Source organism: Palaemon carinicauda, chromosome 30, assembly GCF_036898095.1.
Source record: "Palaemon carinicauda isolate YSFRI2023 chromosome 30, ASM3689809v2, whole genome shotgun sequence".
In the NCBI taxonomy this organism is placed as follows: Eukaryota; Metazoa; Arthropoda; class Malacostraca; order Decapoda; family Palaemonidae; genus Palaemon; species Palaemon carinicauda.
Genome location: NC_090754.1, coordinates 46,783,954 through 46,808,947, shown reverse-complemented (window position 1 = coordinate 46,808,947; position 24,994 = coordinate 46,783,954). Strand labels below are relative to the sequence as shown.

The window sequence follows — 24,994 nt, the reverse complement described above, 5'->3', positions numbered from 1 at the left end:
TCGTGCCCCCCTCAAGCCAGTAGGGTGCCCCTGTGGGACGTGGCCAGAGTCCTGAAGATGATGTCAGAACCTCCCTTCGAACCCCTATAGGACATCTTGGACAAGGAACTCGCCCTCAAGACAGTTTTTCTGTTAGCTCTGGCATCAGAAAAACGGGTAGGGGAGTTGCACGGACTGTCATACGAGGTGTCACACTCGAAGGGTTGGCGTGAGGCTACCTTCAGGTTCGTACCATCCTTCGTGGCAAAGACTCAGAATCCAGCCGTTTGGGATCCCAAGTTTGAAGGGTTCTCAGTACCGGCAATCCCTCGATCGGACAACTCGAGGGACTTGCTACTGTGCCCTGTCAGGGCAGTACGAAAATACTTAGAGAGGACAGCCAGACTTCGACCCGAGATCAAGAGTCTGTTCGTCTCGTCGGGACTAGTGAAGAAGCCAGTCTCCAAGAATACTATCTCCTTCGGGCTACGGCAAGTGATCGTCAGGGCCTACAGTAGTTCAGGGGTCCCCCTTCCAGGAAAGCCCAGACCCCACGACATTAAGGGTCTAAGTACTTCATTGGCATTTGAGAAAAATATGGCAGTGTGCCAGATCCTGAGGGCAGGTACGTGGTCTAACCAGTCGACCTTCACAGCCCACTACTTGAAGGACTACTCGAGGAAGTCCCTGGACGGGTTCTCGATAGGTCTCGTCATTTCCGCGCTCCAAACGGCTTAAAGGTGTAGCCCCAGTGATAACCGCGGGTAGTAAGTCCAAGAGACACAGGTACCTTCCTTAACCCCCTTGTTCTTCCTTCTGTTCCCTTACCAAATTGTCTCCAGTAGTTCCCTGAAACTGCCATGGGATACTCTCTCTTTGGAAGGACATGTCTCCCAGGATTTCTTGCAGAGGTGAGTTACTTAGACATTAAGATGGGTTTTTGCGTAGTTTTCCCTATTCTCTCGTGTTTTCCTTGGGGTCAGCAGAACCTAGTCTCCTATCTAGGTTCCTCTTATATACTTTTCACGGTCTCTTAGGTCCTGAAGGACACTCCCACCTCCTAAGGTATCAGTCTCCTAAGAAAGTAGTTTGAGGTAAGTACTCAAGTGTTGGAACAAATCACAAATTTTAAGTAATTTGTATTTTTCCTAACAGTACTTACCTCGAACTACTTTCGGGTATAGCCCACCCATCCTTCCCCGAGTGCCTTGCTGGACCTCATAGAAACCTAAGCTATCAAGAACTTACTGGGGATCGAGACCTGAGCAAGCATGCTCTCTGACCCGGGGTCGCCTCAGGGCGAGTATCACACCACCAGAGGTTACCCCTCATAGAAAACGGGAGTAGGGTAAACTACACAAAACTCTGGTCGGTTTAGAGGAGATCCCAGATACTCCTAAGAAAGTAGTTCGAGGTAAGTACTGTTAGGAAGAATACAATTTACTTGAAATTTGTGATTTTTCCCTGCATTAATTTTCATCCCATAAGTGTGACAATATTGCTTCAATAATGTTATTTTATGGATGATAGCTTCTCTGGTAGTTGCAAGGAGAACTGTATCATCCATTAACACTAATAAATGGAACCATGATAAGAAAGCATCAGGATTGCAATTATTCTTGATAAGCTTAATGAGATCATTGATGTACAAAATGAAAAGAAGGCACGATGTAGAGCTTCCCTGATGGACTCCCACAGTAGTAGATATGACTGCAGTACCAATTACGCTGTTTGTTACTCTATAAATAGCTATCTAGGCTGCCAACATAACAGCTCCACAACCTAAACGTTCTAAAACCCTAAATAACATTCCTCTAGGTACTAGATCATAAGCCTGCCTAAAATCAACAAATAGGACAAAGAGTTTATTATTTTTCTTCCTAGCCATGTCCATCAGCAATCGCAAAGCTACAATATGCTCCATCCAACCCTTTCCCCTCTGTGCCCCAGCCTGTTCCCTGTAGGGCTTAAACCATGTTTCAAGTCGTGAATAAAGAATCATATCATACAACTTTGCTAAACAGTTATTAACTGTGATGCCTCTATAATTCTTGGGTTCCTGTCTGTTGCCTTTCTTAAAACTCTTAAAGAGCTTGGCCAAAGACCACAAACTAGGATAAGATCCAGGCAGGAAAAGGGCGTTAAACAAAGTAGTGAGTGTTAACCATTCCATTGGAAGCAACTTGAGAACACCAGGGGAGACCTCATCTGGACTACATGCCTTATCAGGTCTAATTCTATTTATCTGGGATTGGACTCCTCCGACTGTTATTTGATCGTCCAAGATAGGGACATTTACAAATGACTATGTTTTCATCGACTAGACTGTTTTCTTCAGTATTTACTACATTTTCGAAATATTCTTTGAATTCCTCATCTGTGGGACCCCCATAAGTTTTATTTTCTACCTGAAATTTTCCCTTCCAGTCTACAGCCTGCCAGACTCTCGAGTCATCACGGTCCCGAAGGAGACAGTCCCAGTGATCGGTCTGTGCTTCTCCACTATCCTCTCTAGACGTTCCCGCCCTACTCTGATACATTTCAGAACACTGGTATAATACATTCGATGCAATAGAAGCAAAATCATTTACATTATTAATGAAATTATCAGTATTTATGTTCATATCTGAAATTCGGGCATTACTGTAAACATGTTTGGGTCAATCCTCTTATACTTAATTGGCTTCTTTACCAAACTGCTACACTTATATCCCATTAGTGATGCATGACCACCCAAGAAAGATGCTCGCCTAAACACAAAATCAAGATCAATCCTACCTTTAGACATTTTAATGGATATTGGTGCATGATCAGAAGGTTTATTCTTGGTTGAGTGTACACAAAACGATTTTATAGAATTAATCAACTGTATTGACCCTACACATACAGTGGAACCTCTACATACGATTGTCCTAATATACGAAGTAAAATTCGACCAAATTTCTGTCTCAACATACGAAATAAACAATACGGTTACCCGTGGAATTTTCTCTAAAGCGTCCAGCATTGTTTGTTGTTGACACCGCTAGACGGAGCACATCGGAGGGACGCCAATCGAGCGTCACCTTGATCAGTCCTCTCATCGCATGCGCATCGTGTGGTTGTCCTCTATTCGCTCAGTTTTAACAGTTTTTTATCTTGTTTTTTCACGTGTTTTTTGTGTTCCGTAATCATGGGTCCTAAAAAGCTTAGTTTCGGTTCAGGAAGTAGTAGTAGTGGTGAGAAAAAGAGGAAGTCTATGCTTTCATTAGAATTAAAGTAGGAAATAATAGAAAAGCATGAGCGAGGTGTACGTGTTAGCAATCTGGCTAAACCATATGGCCGGAATATGTTTTACGATCTCGACAATCATAAAACAGAAGTCAGCCATTAAAGCAGTGAAACCTTCGAAGGGGATCACGATTATTTCTAAACATCGTAGCCGTACTCTGGAAGAGATGGAACGCCTTTTGTTGATCTGGATAAAGGACAAGAAGATTGTTGGCGATACGATCACGGAAACGATCATTTGTGAGAAGGCCAGCGTTATCTACAGTGACGTGAAGGCGGCGCGCTCTCGGGGTGACGCGGGGGAGAGTTCACCCGATCCTACGATGAAGGAGTTCAAGGCGTCTCGAGGTTGGTTCGAGAAATTTAGGAAATGGACCGGGATTCATTTAGTTGTTCGTCATGTAGAAGCTTCGAGTTCGAACACCAAGGCTGCTAAAGACTTTGTTAAAAAGTTCGAAAGCATCGTGGCGGAGGAAGGTTACGTAGAGCAGCAGGTGTTCAACCGCGATGAAACCGGTCTGTTTTGGAAAAAGATGCCTAGTCGAACGTACATTACCGCCGAAGAGAAGAAAATGCCTGGACATAAGCCAATGAAGGATCGGTTGACTCTTGCGCTTTGTGCCAATGCCAGCGGGGACTGCAAAATTAAGCCTTTGTTAGTTTACCATTCCGAAAACCCTAGGGCATTTAAAGCACATAGAATTAATAAAGACCTGCTACATGTTCTATGGCGTTCTAATTCTAAGGCTTGGGTTATTAGGCATATCTTTGTGGAATGGATAAACGTAGTTTTCGGCCCTGCTGACAAGAAGTATCTTCAGGAGAGGAATTTGCCTTTGAAGTGCTTGCTTTGTTTGGACAATGCACCCGCTCACCCCTCCGGACTCGAAGATGATATCATCGACGAATACAAATTCATCTAGGTGTTGTATCTTCCACCAAATACCACCCCTATCCTCCAGCCTATGGACCAGCAAGTCATCTCTAATTTTAAGAAGCTGTACACCAAGCACTTATTTAAGCAGTGCTTTAATGTCACGCAAAGCACCAACTTAACTTTGCGTGAATTTTGAAGGAGCCACTTCAATATCGTGCACTGCTTAAAGATCATTGATCAGGCTTGAGAGGGAATAACTCGTCGGACCCTGAATTCCGCTGGGAAGAAGCTTTGGCCTGATGCTGTTGCTCCCAGAGATTTCGAAGGTTTTGGCCCGGAAAATGAATCTGTGCTTGCCGCCGAGGAAGACGTCGAAGAGATTGTATCCCTTGGCAAGTCCATGGGTCTGGAGGTGGATGAAGATGACATCACCGAACTCGGCGATGAGCATCACGAAGAGCTCACCACCGAGGAACTCAAGGAGCTGCAAGCCATGCAGCATGATGAGTTCCAAGCGCAGTTGAGTGAGTCGGAGGAGATCGAGGAGGTAGGCGAAATCTTAGGTACGGCGGAAATAAAACAGATGTTGGCATATCAAAAACACGTTGTTGATTTCATCGACAAGCATCACCCACAGAAACTTCAGGTTTGCCGTGTTGTTGCGCAGTTCGATGATGTTTGCTTAACGCATTTTAGAAAAATCCTCAAAAGCCGTAGTACTGTAAGCAACTTTCACTCGATACAGTAGTTTCTTTTAAAAAATCTTTAAAACGGTCTAGTGATCATGATGAAAAGAAATAAAGTGAAGCAAAGAAAAAGAAGATCAAATCGAGTGAAAGTGATGAAAATTAAAAATAAGAAAAGAAAAAATGTAAAAAAAAAATATAAAATTATAGAAATGAAAAAAAAAAAATAAGCTAAGTTAAGTTAAAGTTCACGTAGTAGTATAAGTTATCGTACACGTTATCGTACAAAGTCACCGTCCCTACCTCCTCGCTGATCTTCCGTCTCCTCCTGCGTAGAAGTCCCTAGACCTGCGCTGCCCTGTCGCTAAGGTAAAGTGTTACATTACAATCTGTTTTTTATTTATTATTTCATTATTATTATTCTTTTTTTTGGTTTGTAATATGTATTTATTATACAGTTATTGTACTAATGTCATGTGTAATTATGTGTAGCCATTTATTAAGGATTTATTATGGGTTTTTAGGCTGAGGAATGAATTAAATCAAAACCATGTATTCTTATGGGAATATTTGCTCCAACATACGATCGTTTTAACATACGAAGCAGTTTCTGGAACGAATTAAGATCGTATGTAGAGGTATCACTGTACAGTACATCTAGTTCTGGTACCCATGTAGTTCCCTGCAAACAAAGTGTTTGTCATAAGCTTTCAGATTATTAACTACCAACAAGTTATGATCCTTACATAGGCATTATCATTAGGAACATTCACGTCATCGGCGACAACTGGATAAGAAAATTCTTCAGTATTGCTTATTTCCCTTGCACTTCTACTGAACCGCGTATTTAAATCCCCTATTATTATAAACTTGTTAACTTTTCTTGTATTGATGCAAATTCCCTGTGAGAAAAATAAGGAGAATTACTCGGCGGGATATAACAAGCTCCAAATACTACTTTCGGCATTACTCGTAACTGAAACCATATCTGGTCAGGTAAGCTTGTGTCCACACTTACAACCTCTTTCGACAGCCCATTTTCCACTAATACAGCTGTTCCACCGCGGCATGAATGGTCCCTATCATAACTCGTGTAAGAAATATGTCCGGGCAAACAAACAGGCAGAGACGTCTTTATCTCATTCAAAGCTACGATATATTGTAATAAAAATTTCTCAACATATTTCTTTTCTAATTTGGTTTTACAACCACCTTTATTCCAATATATAACATTTAAAGGTTGAGTAACATGTGGTCGATTCAAAAACCCAGCAATCCCCATTTATCAATGACAACCCCATCTTTATACAACTTGCATTCTCTAGTATTAAATACAATGGTACATCCAACGTTTTCTGGACATTCCCGTCCTCTCTTTTCTGCTTCGTGTAACCTCCATTCCGCTCGCACACTTGGGTGCACATCTTTCTTGATGAATATTTTCTTGTAAATTTCATCACGCTGCTCCAGTTCCTTTGCTTTCTCCAGTTTCCCATCTCGGATTACTTTTGATTCCACAGCAATCAGGATTGGGCGACGCCTTCGGGATCCTTCGGCCGCGTTCCTTCGACCAAGCCGTCGAACGGATGAAATGTTTCCAGTTGCACCTATGACTTCAAAAACCTTCTTCACTTTAGCATCGTCTTCATTCAAACCTTCAAAGGCTTCATCATCGTCGGGAACACCCAGCAAAACCAAATTACATTCTCGTTTTTTCTTTTCTAATACTTCCAGAAAACGCTGATGCTTATTCACGTGGTCTTGCAGTTCAGCTATCTTCTTGTTGAAAGTGCTCTCTGGGGAAGTTATTGCACTTTTCAGCTGAGCAATCTCCCCCACTACGTCATTCAATTTTTCCGCTACATAACACAATGCGACCTCATCAGGGTCTTGTTCTGCTATAATGCTGTCGATTAGCTCTTCCTTTTTTTATATTTTTAATCTGACATCTTGAAAGTTTTCGAAGCTCACTTAATGACTTGGGCATTGTAAATAACGTACATCAACAAACCACTTATCAATTTGCTGTTAAAAAGTCTCGTATTAATATACAAAGGGTGGAAAATAGTTACTGTACTGTCTCTTCCTTCTTGCTCAGTTATTCCTCCAAAAAAATCACGTTACGAAAGCCCTTACGGATCCAATTAATTTCGTGTTGCGAGGCATCACTGTATTTGAAATACATAGGGAATTACTAGAATAACATTGTTAATGATTATTACAAAATGTGCATTAAAGCATTGTTCTGTCAACTTTCATCCATCTGTATTTCAATGAATCTTAGCAATATTCCTATGCCTATACAGTAGTATGCTCTAAGCACCACGTTTTAACAAGAAAAAGTAGAAGAAAGTTTTTCTTGGTTTTTAACTAATCTGCACAAATGCTGGCACCTTGTCATCACAAGGTGTTGGTACTGTGACAGTACTGTACTAACATTGTTTACATTCAAGTCTGTTTGTTTGTCGTTGCAAAGCTGTTGTGATGCTGGAATTTTATTGATGGAATTACTCTGAAGAATTTGGCAAAACAATGAAAACCTAAAAGTCAAAAAAAAAAAAAAAAAAAAAATCAATCCTTCATATTGTGGTATTGTTGTCCTGTTTTAGTTTTGCTTGCTATTATTTCTAATTTGATGTTCAGTGAGGAATTGCACTGGTCGTAGTAAGATGCAGCTGTATAGCATTAACCCTTTTACCCCCAAAGGACGTACTGGTACGTTTCACAAAACCCATCCCTTTACCCCCATGCCCCCATGGACGTACCGGTACGTCCTTGCAAAAAAATGCTATAAAAAAATTTTTTCTTCATATTTTTGATAATTTTTTGAAAAAATTCAGGCATTTTCCAAGAGAATGAGACCAACCTGACCTCTCTATGACAAAAATTAAGGCTGTAAGAGCAATTTAAAAAAAATATACTGCAAAATGTGCTGGGGATAAAATAACCCCTTGGGGGTTAAGGGTTGGAAATTTCCAAAGAGCCTGGGGGTAAAAGGGTTAAGTGTAGAGGTAGAATCTGAGTTATACAGGATAGTTGTGTAATGTCACAAATATTGTAGGTGGAGGTTTTAGGCTATGAAAAGAGTGGCATGAGTCTGGTAGTTTGGTGTTTAATAACCTTTCTGTAGCTCATGTAATGATATCGGATCTTTTCCCTTCCTCCTGCTAACTTAACCCCTCTCTAGCATCCATTTCTAGGGTAGTTTGTAGCGCTACGGCCAAGCGTCCTAATTTGCTTATTATCCCTCCGACTGTTATCTTGTATAGAATAAAAACGTTTGGAAATGGTCTACGGATCTTAAATATGTGCTTAAACGCACACTTTCATGTTTTTTGCCGAAAACCCTAAATTACCTGAAAATTTGTGGCTCGAGTTCTTACTCCGGCCACGAATCTTCTCGCTCCCGTAGTAGGTAAGGGGGGGGGGGGGTTCCGGGGGGCGAAGCCTCCCTGGGTAAGGATACGGCTTTTAGCATAGGTTAGGTGGGTTTTTTAAGTTAGCTTCTCCCGCCAAAATCGTTTTTAGAACGACGGCCACAGTTCAGAATATTCCAGTTTTCAATATTAAACTTAGCCGGTGATCATATAGCTGTCAGCTCTGCTGCCCGACAGAAAAACCTAAGGACAAAATACGCCAGCGATCGCTATACAGGTGGGGGTGTACATCAACAGCGCCATCTGTCGAGCAGGTACTCAAGTACTCCATGTCAACACAGAACCAATTTTCTCTCTGTCGTGCCACTGGCAAGACCTACTAAATACGCTGTTGCTTTCTGGATTGATTTTCACGTTATTTGGTGAAGTATTCATTTCTGGTTACAGTATTAGCTTTCGCTGTGCAGAGGTTATCTTCAATACTTCCTTGCATTCTTTTATTGAATTTTGGATTATTTGTTGACGACTTGGATAGATTTTGAATTCCCCCTTTGACTAATTCAAGATGTCTGACCCTTCTCAAGTCCCCAAGTACAGGAAGTGTAGCGCTAGGGACTGTTCAAGGCGTCTTCCGAAGGCCTCTATCGATCCGCACACCATTTGTTCCAATTGTCGGGGTAAAACCTGTCAATTGGAAGATCGATGTGAGGAATGCGTTGGGCTTTCGGAATTCGATTTTCAAGAATTCCTGAAATATTCACGTAGGCTAGAGAGAGATAGAGTCAGGAGGAGTTCGTCTCACTCAGTTGATTTTTCCTCTCCCCATGCCCCACAACCTATTCCTTCCCCTGTAGTGGTTGCTCCTGATCCCCCTTCTAGCACTCAACAACCTTCGATGGCAGATATGATGCGTGCCATCCAGGCTCTGGGTGAGAGAGTCGAGTCATTGGCGAGTGACCGCAACCAACTCATGGCTGACGTCAGGGAGTTGAAGGGTAAAAGTGCAGTGGGAAGTGAAGTGGTTAGTGCAGTGAAAAGTGTTAGTGTTACGCATGAGGGTGCGTCTGTTCGTGCCTGTCGTCCTCCCAGTCCGGGACCTCTTGCAAGCTCCCAAGCCCAGGGGAGAAGCAATGTCGTACGACCAAAGGGTTCGACAGGCTTTAATCAGCGGACAGACGTTCCCTCCGTGGTTTCGGACGTATCTTTCCTAGATCGTCCCACCCACACGAAGACGAGTGAGCCCGTTCATTCCTCGTCTGCGGAAGAGGCTTCTCGCCAGAAACGATGGACCAAGGTCTCACGGCCTCTTAAACGCAAGGTCCCTTCCGCGCAAGTCCAACGGCCCAGGTGTAGCCACTGGGTCAGTTCGGACTCGCTGCAGTCTTCCGACGACTGCACACCTCCTAAGAGAGGCAAAGTGGTACCGCAACAGGCAGTAACACCGTCTGTTGCCGCACCTGCTGCTGTAGACCCTAAGTGGTCTTTGCTACAGTCTATGCAGACTCAGTTAGCTTCTTTCATGCAGGAGTATCGTGCGGAGAAGGTTGACGCTGCACCCGTTAGCCTACAACCTACCACGGTTGTGCGCCCAGTTGACGCTGAGGCTGCCTGCTCCCGCACTCCAGCTGTGAGAGTTCCTCCACCCATGCGCAGTCGACCCTGCCAGACGCATGTTGACGTTCACCGACGCACGGAACCCTCCGTTGACGTTCGCGTGTTACCACAACAACAGGAGGGTGGAGTTAAGTTGCCGTGTTTTGACGCTGTGCGTCAGTCTCCGCAACCCACTGTGGTTTCCGCTACTCGACCGCAGTCAGGAGTAGACGCCTTGTGTCCCCACACAGCTATGGTTGTTGCCAGTTCACAGACTGACCAACGTTTCCATGACGTTGGGTCCAGTGCAGCCACGCATGCACCCGTGCTGCCGGACTCAGCCGCCCAGCTTTTACCTACTCCTTTGCCGCTTCCTCCTCAACATTCAGACGATGGACTCTCTGATGATGACGAAGCTGCACATCTTGACGACCAACACACGGACATCGACGAACCCAAGACCACGCCTCCCTCCTTAAACTTTAGGAAAGTGCTTGCGCTGTTCAAGGATTTATATCCTGATCAGTTTGTGTCTGCAGCACCACGCTCTCCTCCCTCTGAGTTCGCTTTAGGCATGCAGTCATCCGCACCTGCCTTTACGAAGCTCGTACTCGCTCGCTCGTCCAAGAGAGCTTTAAGAGTACTGGGAGATTGGTTGCAGTCCAAAAAGCAGCTTGGGAAGACAGCCTTCATGTTTCCCCCGGCCAAGCTTGCTTCCAGATCTAGCGTCTGGTATGCCACGGGAGAAGTTCTCGGCTTGGGAGTTCCTGCCTCTGCCCAGGGCGACTTCTCAAGTCTGGTAGACTCTCCCCGCAGGCTGGCCATGAGACGCTCCAAGATTTGTTGGACTCCTTCGGATATGGACCATCTAATGAAAGGAGTATTTCGAGCATTCGAAGTCTTTAACTTCTTGGACTGGTGTTTGGGAGCGTTGAGCAGGAAGACCTCCCATTCTGACAAGGAAACTTCCATGCTCATTATGTCCTGCATGGACAAAGCCATACGGGATGGTTCTAGTGAGCTTGCGGCTTCTTTCGTGTCCGGGGTCCTCAAGAAGCGGGATCACCTTTGCTCCTTCTTGTCAGCTGGAGTCACCCCATGTCAAAAGTCGGAACTTATGTTTGCTCCTCTCTCGAAGTGCCTCTTCCCTGAAGAGTTGATCAAGGAGATTGCCGCCTCCTTGATCCAGAAAGACACTCATGACCTGGTTGCGTCATCCGCACGCAAAGCCACCCCTTTGCCCTCCGTGCCTAGACCCAGGATGGACACTCCAGCGTCAAGGTTCATTCCGCCCTTTCGTGGCAGAGCCTCCAGCAGAGGAGGTGCTCGTGCCGAAGGTCAACGTGGGAGCAAGAAGAAGGGTTCCAAGTCCTCTAGAGGCAGAGTCTGACTGCCACCTTCTTCAGACAGCAGTGGGAGCCAGGCTCAAGAACTACTGGCAGGCCTGGGAGAACAGGGGCGCAGACGCACAGTCTGTGAAGTTACTCAGAGAGGGGTACAAGATTCCATTCTTGCGCAAGCCCCCTCTAGCAACAACTCCCATCGACCTCTCTCCCAGGTACAGAGAGGAGGACAAGAGACTAGCTTTACAGCAAGAGGTGTCTCTCTTACTACAAAAGGGAGCGGTAGTCATAGTCCGGGACCATCAATCCCCGGGCTTCTACAACCGTCTCTTCTTAGTGGCGAAGAAGACAGGAGGGTGGAGGCCGGTGCTAGACGTCAGTGCTCTGAATGTCTTTGTCACAAAGCAGACGTTCACCATGGAGACGACAAAGTCGGTTCTAGCATCGGTCAGGAAGGAAGACTGGATGGTCTCGTTAGACCTAAAGGACGCTTATTTTCACGTCCCCATCCACCCAGATTCCCAACCTTTTCTAAGGTTCGTTTTCGGGAAGGTTGTATACCAGTTTCAAGCCCTGTGCTTTGGCCTAGGCACGGCACCTCTTGTTTTTACGAAACTGATGAGGAATATTGCCAAATTCCTGCATTTAGCAGACATCAGAGCCTCCCTCTATTTGGACGACTGGCTTCTAAGAGCTTCGTCAAGTCGTCGCTGTCTGGAGAATCTAAAATGGACTCTGGATCTGACCAAGGAATTGGGTCTCCTGGTCAATATGGAAAAGTCCCAACTCGTCCCATCCCAAACTATAGTGTACCTAGGAATGGAGATTCAGAGTCAAGCTTTTCGGGCTTTTCCGTCGGCCCCCAGAATCAGTCAAGCCCAAGAATGCATCCAGAACATGCTGAAGAAGGACCGATGTTCAGTCAGACAGTGGATGAGTCTGATAGGGACGCTTTCATCACTGGACCAGTTCATCGCGTTAGGGAGACTCCACCTCCGACCCCTTCAATTTCACCTAGCTGTTCACTGGAGAAAGGACAAGACGCTAGAAGCGGTCTCGATTCCTATTTCCGAGAAGATGAAGTCTTCACTGACTTGGTGGAAGAACAACATTCTCCTCAGGGAGGGTCTGCCACTGGCTGTTCAGACCCCCAACCACCTTCTCTTCTCGGACGCATCGGACACGGGCTGGGGTGCGACATTGGACGGTCGGGAATGCTCGGGCACGTGGAATGCGGATCAAAGAACGTTGCACATCAACTGCAAGGAGCTACTGGCAGTTCATCTGGCCTTGAGAAGCTTCAAGTCTCTCCTTCTAGGCAAGGTGGTGGAGGTGAACTCCGACAACACCACAGCCTTGGCGTACATCTCCAAGCAAGGAGGGACTCATTCGATGACGTACGAGATCGCAAGGGACCTCCTCACCTGGTCAAGAGATCGAAACATATCCCTAGTAACGAGGTTCATTCAAGGCAACATGAATGTCATGGCAGACCGCCTCAGCCGGAAGGGTCAAATCATCCCAACAGAGTGGACCCTTCACAAGAATGTATGCAACAGACTATGGGCCTTATGGGGTCAGCCTACCATAGATCTGTTTGCAACCTCGATGACCAAGAGGCTCCCAATTTATTGCTCACCAATCCCGGACCCAGCAGCAGTTCACATAGATGCCTTTCTTCTGGATTGGTCCCATCTAGACCTTTATGCATTCCCCCCGTTCAAGATTGTCAACAGAGTACTGCAGAAGTTCGCCTCTCACGAAGGGACAAGGTTGACGTTGGTTGCTCCCCTCTGGCCCGCGAGAGAATGGTTCACCGAGGTACTGCAATGGCTAGTAGACGTTCCCAGAACACTTCCTCTAAGAGTGGACCTTCTGCGTCAGCCGCATGTAAAGAAGGTACACCCAAGCCTCCACGCTCTTCGTCTGACTGCCTTCAGACTATCGAAAGACTCTCGAGAGCTAGAGGCTTTTCGAAGGAGGCAGCCAGAGCGATTGCTAGAGCAAGGAGGACATCCACTCTTAAAGTCTACCAGTCGAAGTGGGAAGTCTTCCGAAGCTGGTGCAATTCGAAATCAGTATCCTCAACCAGTACCTCTGTAACTCAGATAGCTGACTTCCTTTTATACCTAAGGAAGGAAAGATCTCTTTCAGCTCCCACGATCAAGGGTTACAGAAGCATGTTGGCAGCAGTCTTCCGTCACAGAGGCTTAGATCTTTCCAACAACAAAGATCTACAGGACCTCCTTAAGTCTTTTGAGACCTCGAAGGAGCGTCGGTTGGCCACACCAGGTTGGAACTTAGACGTGGTACTAAGATTCCTTATGTCAGCAAGGTTCGAACCACTTCAATCAGCCTCTTTTAAAGATCTCACTTTGAAGACCCTTTTCCTCGTCTGCTTAGCAACAGCTAAAAGAGTCAGTGAGATACACGCCTTCAGCAGGAACATTGGATTTACATCTGAAACGGCTACATGTTCCTTACAGCTTGGTTTTTTAGCCAAAAACGAACTTCCTTCTCGTCCTTGGCCCAAATCGTTCGATATTCCAAGCCTTTCTAATTTGGTTGGAAATGAACAAGAAAGAGTACTATGCCCTGTAAGAGCTCTTAAGTACTATTTGAGACGTACTAAACCATTACGAGGACAGTCAGAAGCTTTATGGTGCGCTATTAAGAAACCTTCTTTACCTATGTCGAAGAATGCAGTTTCTTATTATATCAGACTTTTGATTCGAGAAGCTCATTCCCATCTGAATGAGGAGGACCATGCTTTGCTGAAGGTAAGGACACATGAAGTTAGAGCTGTCGCAACTTCAGTGGCCTTCAAACAAAACAGATCTCTGCAGAGTGTAATGGATGCAACCTATTGGAGAAGCAAGTCAGTGTTCGCATCATTTTACCTTAAAGATGTCCAGTCTCTTTACGAGAACTGCTACACCCTGGGACCATTCGTAGCAGCGAGTGCAGTAGTGGGTGAGGGCTCAACCACTACATTCCCCTAATCCCATAACCTTTTTAATCTTTCTCTTGAAATGTTTTTTATTGTTGTTTTTTGGGTTGTCCGGAAGGCTAAGAAGCCTTTCGCATCCTGGTTGATTTGGCGGGTGATCAAATTCTTTTCTTGACAAGCGCCTAGATTAGAGGTTTTGATGAGGTCCTTTAGTATGGGTTGCAACCCTTCATACTTCAGCTCCTAGGAGTCGCTCAGCATCCTATGAGGATCGCGAGGCTCAGTAAGGAAGACGTACTTAAAAAGGCAGAGTAATTGTTCAAGTCGATTTCCTTACCAGGTACTTATTAATTTTATGTTTGTTATTTTGAATAACTGCTAAAATGAAATACAAAATACTTAGCTCTTAATGTTAACATATATCCTGGTCTCTACCCACCCCCCTGGGTGTGAATCAGCTATATGATCACCGGCTAAGTTTAATATTGAAAAATGTTATTTTCATTAGTAAACTAAATTTTTTAATATACTTACCCGGTGATCATAAATTAAAGGACCCACCCTTCCTCCCCAATAGAGATCCAGTGGGCCGAGGAGAAAAGTGGTTCTGTGTTGACATGGAGTACTTGAGTACCTGCTCGACAGATGGCGCTGTTGATGTACACCCCCACCTGTATAGCGATCGCTGGCGTATTTTGTCCTTAGGTTTTTCTGTCGGGCAGCAGAGCTGACAGCTATATGATCACCGGGTAAGTATATTCAAAAATTTATTTTACTAATGAAAATAACATTTTTCTACGAACTCGATTTTAGAATGACGCCACAGTCCATCCCACTTTATAATATTCCCATTTTCTATGAATGAAAACGGATCTGGCCATCACCCTACAAAGGCTCCCATTTCTATTCCCCCTGTTTCCATTTCAATTTCCTTTTGAGGTTCTAACTAATATTTGTTCTGGCGTAGATAAAAACCCTCCGCTATTTATAGGGGTATACTAGAATACCCCTATAAATAGCTCCAGGTTTTTATACTAGGAGAAATACAAATTACTTTCAAATTTTTTTATTTTAAGAGATATTAATAAGTTAAAAAAGACTGACGAGGTAACTAGTTCTTAATATGCCGGTACCTCAAGGGTGGTTGGGGTGTTCCATCAGGCTCCTCCTCTAGTGAGTGTGTTGGTACCATCTCCTTGAACTCCCGGAGTCACAGGTATATATGCAATTAACAAAAGAGTTGAGACCCTAATGACAATTACTAAGTACCTTATTTCTGCCTGCTCATGAAATCTACCGACATAAATTGTAGTAAGACCACAAGTTCTAAGCTATATGCCATTGGAAATGAGGCCCAGCACTCACGTCATGTGTCTTCCTTCATTAATGCTGTCATTGCAACTGCTAGTCAGGTTCTTTAAGCGGACTTTTGACAGAGGAAAACTGTATGGGTCAGTAAAACTTTTTTTCTCTTATAGAAATAACTTTGGTTGGGTGAATTAAAACTGTGTAGTATTGATCTTTGTGATGGTGAAGGCAAGGCAGAATTAGCTGCATAATTAGTACGTACTGATCAATCCCCGTAAAGTTCCAATAAAATCTGACTCCGCCGACATGATATTTAAAGGTGACGATAAATTCAACTTGTTTTCTAGCTTTCCATTGGAGAAGAAAGTAGACTCCTCCTTAGACTAGTTTAAGAATTTGAAGATCAGACAGCATGTTTTGAATATTATTTTCTTGTCTGGTCTTCAGCTGCTGACACCATCTTAATTTGTTGGACAAAAACTTGAGGTCCATTAAATTTCTTATCCCAGATCTGGATAATAATCTGGTACAGTCGTTCAGTTAGTTCTCTTTGCATGTTATTAATTTGAGCATGTTACGTAACATTTTTCATAATTCTGACTATCCTTCTCATTCAGATCTTCCCAGGCTATGCCATCCAATATGTAGTACTAGGTATGCAGTTGAATCTGACAGTGTTTCCTCTTCCATCCTAAGGCTCGGTATTTCATCATCTTATAGAAGTTCTGTTCTAGCTGTTACCAGATTGTGAAATGATTTTCCTAATCAGGTTAGCTGAATTGTTGGAACTAACGAACTTCAAAGTTTGCAAATACATTTTTTGTAGAAGTTTGATATAAGTCGCATTTCATAGAGTATGTAGGATTTATATATGTATCAATTTTACTGAACTTTTGTTGAAGCATTGCTCTGTACAACCACTGATGGCTTTTTTAAATAGAACCTTGAAATTCAGGAATAAGGTAAGGAGCCCATTTTTCTCGGTACAGATTGATCAAGTCCATGTGCCAAAGTATGCTATGTTTTTACTAAAGAAGTTGATAGGTGAAGATGAAAGGTCAAGATTTAGGAAATGTAATGGGACACTTTGCTGTGCATAAAAGACATACAGTTGCATCCTTAGGTTTCTGTTATTTTGGTAAAATAAAACCCATCATTTTCTAGCATGGCAAAGTCCTAGGTGCAAGTACTTGCCCTTACTAAAACAATTAATTAAAACGTCTCATCTATGGTGCTTATTCAGATCACTGACTCACTCCAGAGAAACTCCATGCCTGTACCATACTTATGTTTGGACAAGTATACGAAACTGAAGTTTGAATTACAGGGAAGAAGTATTCAAGGAATTCTTGTTACTTGTTAATCCTTTTCTACATTCAAGTGGGTTTTAAGTGGACCATATACTGCTATCTGATTTATTTTTATACTTGTCCAATATTTTTGGATACCCTCCTACTTCCTCAATATCTAATAGGCCAAAAAACAAACAGGTTTGGATGTAAACAATGCTGGTACTGTTAGTACCAACACATGGTGATAAGAATATGCAAATCCTTTGGTTGACTGCTTGAAACAGAAAAAGTTCATGCTTTCATTTTTTTTCCTATGGAAATTTTAGGTGTTTAACATTTAATTATTTTAATAATGTCTTTTATAATATTTTTTAATTTGTTTCTTTTTTTTTATATTTAGATGGCTGTAACTGATGATTCTACAAAACCGAAGCATTATGGGGAGAAAAGATTTCGATGTGATGAATGTGGAGAGGAGTTTAATTTCAGTTATAGCCTGAAGAGGCATATGGCAAAACATAAAGATGTGAAAGATATTTACAAGTGTCCAATGTGCACTCGTTCTTTCTCTTTTAAGGAAGATTTAACAAGCCACATGTTTAGCCATGGGTTAGGAGAAAGAAAATTCACATGTGAAGAATGTGGTGATACTTTTGTATTTAAATCACAACTTGAGAGCCACATGTATTGTCATTCAGAAAAGACATTCAAGTGTGATGAATGTGGAAGGATTTTTCGCACATCTGCCTCCCTCAAAAGCCATGTACTCAAGCATTCTGGATTAAGGAAATTTGAATGCGCATTGTGTGGAAAAACGTTTGCAGGAAAATTTGTTCTTATGAGACACATCCAGCTTATTCACATAGGGGAAAGAGACTTTGAGTGTGATAAGTGTGAAAAACGTTTTCCTACAAAGGATCACCTTTCTTCCCATCAAACTAGTCACTCAAGTGAGAAGCCTTTCACTTGTCCTTTATGTGGAAAAAAATTTAAGTCAAGAATTTCTCTTTTAGCTCACCGGGAGACCCACGGGGAACGGAAGTATGAGTGCCAGGTGTGTGACAAAAAATTTAAAAAAAGGGAAATGTTGAAGCGTCATGAGCTTATTCACAAAGGTGAAAAAAATCATGTGTGTGAAGTGTGTGGACGTAGGTTTTTGCTGAGGCACATGTATGTAGCTCATAAAAAGTTGCATGATGAAAATAGAGAATTTACATACAAATGTGAAATATGCTCTAAGGCATTCTATCACAAAGCCTCCTTTACACACCATAAACTAGTCCATGTCGAGAAGTCATTCAAGTGTAATGCCGACAACTGTAAAAGGTCTTTTGCTACCGAAGAACGTCTTGAAAACCACATGCTCATTCATCGAGGAGAAAGGCCACATGTTTGTGGAGAATGTGGAAAAGCATTTACTCAAGCAGCACTTCTAAGGGGCCATCTGAAAACTCATCTTGCTGACAATCGCAAATTTAAATGTGACACCTGTGGGAAGGGGTTTGTAAACAAACATTTACTGAAGGTTCATATTGTGATACACACTGACCAAAGAGATTTTGTTTGTGAAATATGTAATAAGGCATTTAGGCAAAAGATCCACTTACAGAAACACGGGGCTGTCCATGTAAAGGAGAAGAAAGAGCAATGTGATAAGTGTGGAGAAAAATTTAGTACTATAAGGCACCTCAATATCCATAAAAAAACAAAGAGTGGTTGTCAAGCATATCTCAAGAGATTAGAAAAGATTAATTCACAGAAGAAAAAGAAGACAATTAAGGGAAAGAGTTAGTTTCTATTGATATAAAAGGTATATGTGTTGGTCTGATATCAATTCTCGTGAGTGCTGTTGGGTCATCTTGGTGTGTGTGTGTGTGTTTCTTTTTTTTTTTTATATAATGATTCAGAACAGCTGTGAAGATGAAACTAAATCGATGGCTAAATTGTAAGTTGTAACATCTAGACAGTGCCAAAAACAATATTTTTTTAATACTACTTTTAAGATTTGAAAATTGGACTTGACCATTGATAGTTTTTCCAGAATTTGTTTTATTTGTATTTTTTTCCTCTTTGAATCTGTAAGATGATCCATGAATTTGAATACAGAATAACCCTTACATTTCCCCACATTATACTTGTAACAGTACTTTATAAGAAGTCTCTCCATAGTGATAATTGAAATAAGCCTTGTAATGTTTTATATTTATCAAGTAAATAATCTTTGTAGTGCTTTAGAAAAAAAAAATTTGAGTTTACCTGAGGAATCTAAGTCCATCAAAGTGTGAGAATTGACATGTACAGTATAGTGTATTGTATGTCAGTCAGTCATTCCCCAGTACATGAAAATATTTGTTCTAAAACTATCTCTTGGATTGTCTCTCCAAAGTGATTTCTAGGTATAACCAATTACTGTATCATGTTTTAATCCCTAGAATATTTCGCTACCTCATTGCAAGAGGGTCGTAACTCCAAATTTGCTAGTTTTGAGTTATATGGTGTACAAGATAGCCGAATTGATTCTGCATCTTTTGGTAAAAGAGTCGTAAATCTAGGTGAATTAGCGGCCGAGAGATGGCACTAAGAAGATTGTGAAACATGATCAAATTCATAGGACTTAGCAACTTTCAAATGCGTCTCCTGAAAAATCAGGAATTTGGAGTTACGACCCTCTTGCAATGAGGTAGTGATTTATTTTACTTCAGTATGGTGCAGAGAACGACACCGCGTAGTAATGGGGGATGTTGAGGAGGGAGAAGTCTAATTGGTAAGGGACCTCTGGTAGTGGGTTCACACGCTCCAGTTTTTATACCGACACCCTATAAGGGTGAGCGAGCTGGGTATATTCCTGGCATTCCATGCCACTTTTTTCTCTGGTATATTTAGTAGTATTTATATCTTAGAAATGCTGCTTTAAGGAGCAGTTCACTGGGCAACACAGTTCCCTCACCCAGAAATAGATTTTTCCTTTGTCAAAATCCCTTTTCTAAGAAAGGTTGGTAGTCCTTTTTACTATTTTGATTACAGATTCCCTTGTGAGGTTTCATAATTGACTTTATATGTCATTGGAGATCAGGTTAATATAATTTCTATTCAAATGTTATTAGATTTTGAAATTGGAAATGTTTGTAAATATATATTTACAATACGAATACAGGTATATTTTATAATCTAGTCTTGAATAATATTCAAGTTATGAGTTTTTGCCAATTTGGATATAAATCATGGAATAAGCATTATGTCTTATACTCAACTGCTTTTAATATATCGTCAGTGTATATTTGTGAAACATTTTATTCTTAATATTTTACCTTTTATATATTTATTTATTTTTGGGATTAGATGCTGTGTGGTCCCCCAAGGACTTTCCTACAAAAGCTAGGACAGGGATTTCAATACTAGAGGAATATGATCTTTGCTGCCCTTGGTCCAGTGTATCAATGTTGAAGGCATGGAGACCCAAGTGATTGGGCACTATGTGTCTGATAACTGATGACATGTCACCCAATGGGAATCATTACTAGTAATGTGAAAAAAACGATACATTTTTTTTTTTTTACACCAGAAACCTGTTTTCTTTTTTCAGCCAGCATTGCAAACAGATACAGATTTCCAAAACTCATGGGTTCCAGACCCGGCCGCGATAGGTGAAAATCCGCGAAGTAGTGACACCATATTTACCTATTTATTTAACATGTATATTCAGACTTTTAAAACCTTCCCTTGTACATAGTACTGTCAACAAACTACCCTTTAATGTACAGAACACTTAATGCATGTACTACAGTACCCTAAACTAAAACAGGCACAAATATTAAAGGCGATTTTATATCATGCGTTTCCTAAACACGCCAAAAAGCATGATAAAAAATGGCAACCAATGTTTTGTTTACGTTTCTCTGATCATAATGAAGAAACAAACGCATTTACTGTACACATCTGTGTATAGGTTAGTTTTTGCATCGATTATATTGATTATTCAGTACAGTATGTTGATTTTGTTATTACCAATATGTATATATATATGGGTTATGAAAAAAATCCGCGAAGTGGTGAATCCGCGATGGTCGAACCGCGAAGTAGCGAGGGTTCACTGTAGTTTAGGAAATGTCAAAAATTCTGCCTCAACTTCTAAGTTGGGTACAGTTGATAAGGATCTAATTTATTTGATTATCCAATTCTGGCACTAGGAGATGGCGTTAACCTGTTAACCGTCCCTCTCCCTGACCGTTTTCGCTTTGTGAGCGTCACCCCTATCCAGCGGATTGGCGGTTAAGCTTAGACCATACGATCTCATCTTCTTGATGCATTTTTTTTTTATTATTCATTTCTTATGAACTTGTGTACTTTTTTTTATTATTTTTTTGTATTTCTTTTCTTATTTCTTTCTTTTTTTATAAATATACTCATTTAGTTATTGTTGAAATAATGAAGAAATTAGGTAAAAAAAAAATGCATGATTTCTTATATTTTTGTATTATTCATTTCTTATGAACTTTTTACTTTTCTTTTATGATTTTTTTGTATTTATTTCCTAATTTTTTTTGGCATAAATATACACATTCAGTCATTGTTGAAATAATGAACAAATTACTGTACGTAGAAAATATCTGAGGAAATAAAGAAAATTGCAAATAAACATTTTTATTTTAATCATGAACAAAACATATTTATTATTTTGTATTCCTATTCTATCTATATACCATGTCACTTTCCCCCAATTATGGGAGGTAGCCGACATCAAGGAAGAGAAAAGAAAAAAGAAACACAAAGGGGGACATTCATATTCCAGTTCTATTTATTCCTGTGTGTGCCATTCTTTGAAACATGGTGCTGCACACAAACCAACATCACATTCTTTACACCAGTAGGATGTTTCCTTCCTTTTGCCATTTTTCCTGCAAAGAGCACATTTCCTTAGTGGTTTTTGCTTTTTTTCGGTAGGAGGGCAATATTCAGGGAAATGTCTTTCAAATAAGCGTGAAAGGCTTTGCAACAAGTCTTGTTGGTCTTCTTATTGCATCCTTATTTCTTCTTGCATATGTAGACACCATTCTTTCAGCTAGCCTCGGTATAAACTCCCGTCTTGGAAACTTTCCACCAAGTATTTTGTACGTAATGAAAGCATTTAGGAGACACATGTCTAGCATGTGCCGAAATACCTTCTTGTAATAATTTTTCAGCCTGTTTCTTGCTGTTGAAAAATGTACCATAAGATTATCTGATAAATCAACACCACCCATATTGTTATTATAGTCCTCAATTGCTTTTGGCTTAGACTTTTCATGTCCTCTCCTAGATTTTACAATTTTCATGGAATCATCGTGCAGAGTACTCAGAACACATACGTCTTTCTTGTCTTTCCATTTCAACACCATTGATTTGTTTCGGAATGCTGCTACGGTTTCACCTTTTTTTAGTTTAGCATTTTTTATAAATGCTGGCACATCTTTTCTCGTGAGTCTCAGAGTGCCAACAGTTTCAGTTTCATTGTCAACAAGCATATCTGCGAGTGTGTATAAAGACAATATCCCTTTCCTAAAAGAGGATCCATAAGAGACATAACAACTCTAGATGTCACAGAAAGATTCTTGTATTTATCCAAAAATTTTGTGTTTTTACCTGAATAAATACAAAAGTTCCATATATAGCCAGTGCTACTTTCACAAAGTTCAAAAAACTTTATACCAAATCTTTTCCGCTTTGCTGGGATATATTGAACCCATGAGAGGTTCCCCTTCCATCCCATCAGAGACTCATCAATAGATATATTCTTTCTTGGAATATAATTTTCCCGAAACTTCTTCAAAATAAGGTCTGTGAATGGTTTTATTTTAGCTGTCTTTCTTCCAGGCCCATCTGTTATGGTTGCATTGTCTACTAAATGCAGGAATTTTTGCAGCAAATCAAATCTGCGACCACTCATCACTTTCCGATAAAAAGGAGTAGCAATACTTTCACGTGATGTGAAATACATTGAATTTTCTAACTTTGAATCAATGCCCTGCAAAATAAGTAGGCCTACAAACAGTTTATTTTCACACGCATCTGTATCATACCACCTATTTACTCTTGATTGTGAGGATAATCTATCTCCATTTTCATCTAGAAATTCCCCTGCATATCTGTTAGTTTCTGTCACGAGATAATCAATAACTTCTTCATCAAAAAATTTAGCAAAATATTCCATTGGATTTTCCTTATCTGTGATGATGAACTTTACACCACTATCTCCACGAAATGTGAATGGAAGCTTGCTCTTTCCTTTCCTCGTCCAGTCAGATGGCAAAACGTTTTCGTCATCACTCGATGAAAATTCATCTTCATTCTCACTAGAGCACGTGGAGCTATCACTCATCTTGAATTTCCTCTTCACCATCAGTACTTTCCTCAATCATAAATCGTATTTCCTCCTCTGATAGCGTAATTTTTTTACGAGCGCTCATCGTGAAGGGTAGCGGGGAAATGAGAAAAATATAGGAGACCCGTCTCAGCCTAACGCCAAATGCGTACTGAAGAAACAGTTCTACTAAACGTTGTGTCAAGTGAACGCAGTTGCCAATGATTACCAGATTTGGCGAGGGTGTTGCCAGACGATGTTCCTTTCGTTTTCTATACGTATGAGCGTGATATGTCGTCGAAGACACCCTGAAAATATCTTCTAAAGTGGTGGACGTCATATGCCGTCAAGTGCGGTTGCGCAAAGAAAATGGAGGACGGCATATGACGTCGGAGACGGTTAACAGGTTAATGCAGGATTCTACCATTTTTGGTCACTTACTGTGCTTTGAAAGTGAATGTTTCAGTAGTGGGTGGCAGTCGGTAACTCTTGGCTCCCATCCAGCATTGAGTTTTGTTTATATAGGCTAGTATAAGCCAGGGAGCCTTTTAATGGTTCTTATTTAACATATGCTAATGCCCTGCTATATGGAGGAATTCAGTTTAAAGGTTTAAAGGTCGCTCATGAATGACAGAGGTAAGGGACAGTGACATTGCCCTAGAGACTGACCATATATTATATGATCAGCGCCCAAGCCTCCTCTCCACCCAAGCTAGGACCAGGGAGGGCCAGGCAGTGGCTGCTGATGACTCGGCAGATAGACCTATAGGCTCCCCCAAACCCCCCCAACCGTAGCTCACAAGGATGGTGAGGTTGCAGACACTAATGGCACTAGCGAGTCTGAGCGGGACTCGAACCCCCGACTGGCAAACACCAGGCAGAGATGTTACCAGTGCGTTCCTGCAAGCTCCCCAGAGTTCGCTTGTTTCCCAATCCAAGTCTTAATATATAGTAATAAACAGAACAGCTTTGTATCATCAAGTGGTACGACTCGGCCCCATTAAAACATTGTTGTGGAGGTTACTTCAAACTCCTACTACTTTTTGGTTTGTTAATCAATTTTATTTCATTTAAAGGCTATTTGAAAGAGACTTCTATCTTCTGAAAATTTTACATTGGAAATTTTCTTAGCCTTGTCAAATATTTCAATGTATTTTATTAGTGTATAGAAGTCACTTTCAAAGGTGACTATTTTTCATATCTTATAGGCCATAAGATTCCCTGTCTTTTTCATGATTGAATGAAAAAAATTGATAAGTTTTATAAAAAGTAGTTGCAATTTCTCCAAAAAATTTCATGTTTTGAAGGATATTGCTTATTTTTTCCTTCTATATAGAGATTGTTTGAATATACTTTAGTATGTATAAATATGAGTTTTCAGCTGTAATTTTCCTCACCACTATGTATTGTAAGGACATAATCATATTTCAGGGTTGTGTCAAAGTACTCACCAAGTACCCTACTTTCTACTGGTGTAGGGGAAAAAACTCAAGTTGAAAAAACATACCGCATTTAGTGTTTACAATCTGACAATAAGCAATGAAATTTATATGAATACATATATACGTAAGATTCTTGAAAAATGCAAGAGAGACTTGAAAGGAGGAGGATTGAGCAACATTTTAAGACTAATCAGGGTCGAATAGGACAAAAACTACAAAATCTGGAAAGAGGAGAAATACAGGTTTAATTTTTTTAAAGCAATTAGAAATTCCACCTAACCCATTTCTCTCAATAATAATTTTAAAATGTGTGTGCGTGGCCGTTGCAAAGCCACGACCACCCAAAACAATATACCCAGCTACTGGCATTCTGTCGTTTCCTCCACCCTTCTTCTTATAGGAGGCTGATGGCTAACGACAGAACCCAATACTCGGACACGAGTGGGCGCCGACGACGAATTTTAAAATTAATAGTTTAATTTTACAGTTACAAATTACCGATCAAAATACTTGTAACTTCACAAAAAATAATTACTGTAC

At 41.3% G+C, this 24,994-nt stretch overlaps 2 protein-coding genes across 2 annotated transcripts in view; one reads left to right on the top strand and one right to left on the bottom strand.

The window, feature by feature from the left end:
• LOC137623084 (zinc finger protein 726-like) overlaps positions 1 to 19,826 on the top strand; it is a 42,165-nt gene extending 22,339 nt beyond the window's left edge. Inside the window, exon 2 of the mRNA XM_068353739.1 lies at positions 17,076 to 19,826. Coding sequence (XP_068209840.1) covers positions 17,076 to 18,467 — 1,392 coding nt within the window. The 3' untranslated portion in view covers positions 18,468 to 19,826. The remainder of the gene's footprint in view (positions 1 to 17,075) is intronic.
• Positions 19,827 to 22,136: 2,310 nt separating this feature from the next.
• On the bottom strand, positions 22,137 to 23,030 carry LOC137623510 (piggyBac transposable element-derived protein 4-like). The gene has a single exon (XM_068354342.1). The coding sequence runs from the start codon at positions 23,028 to 23,030 to the stop codon at positions 22,137 to 22,139; it is 894 nt and encodes a 297-aa protein (XP_068210443.1).
• Positions 23,031 to 24,994: the final 1,964 nt, after the last annotated feature.

Excerpts from the sequence above, each read along its gene's own strand:
- LOC137623510 (XM_068354342.1), bottom strand. The coding sequence starts at position 23,030 with ATGAGTGATAGCTCCACGTGCTCTAGTGAGAATGAAGATGAATTTTCA.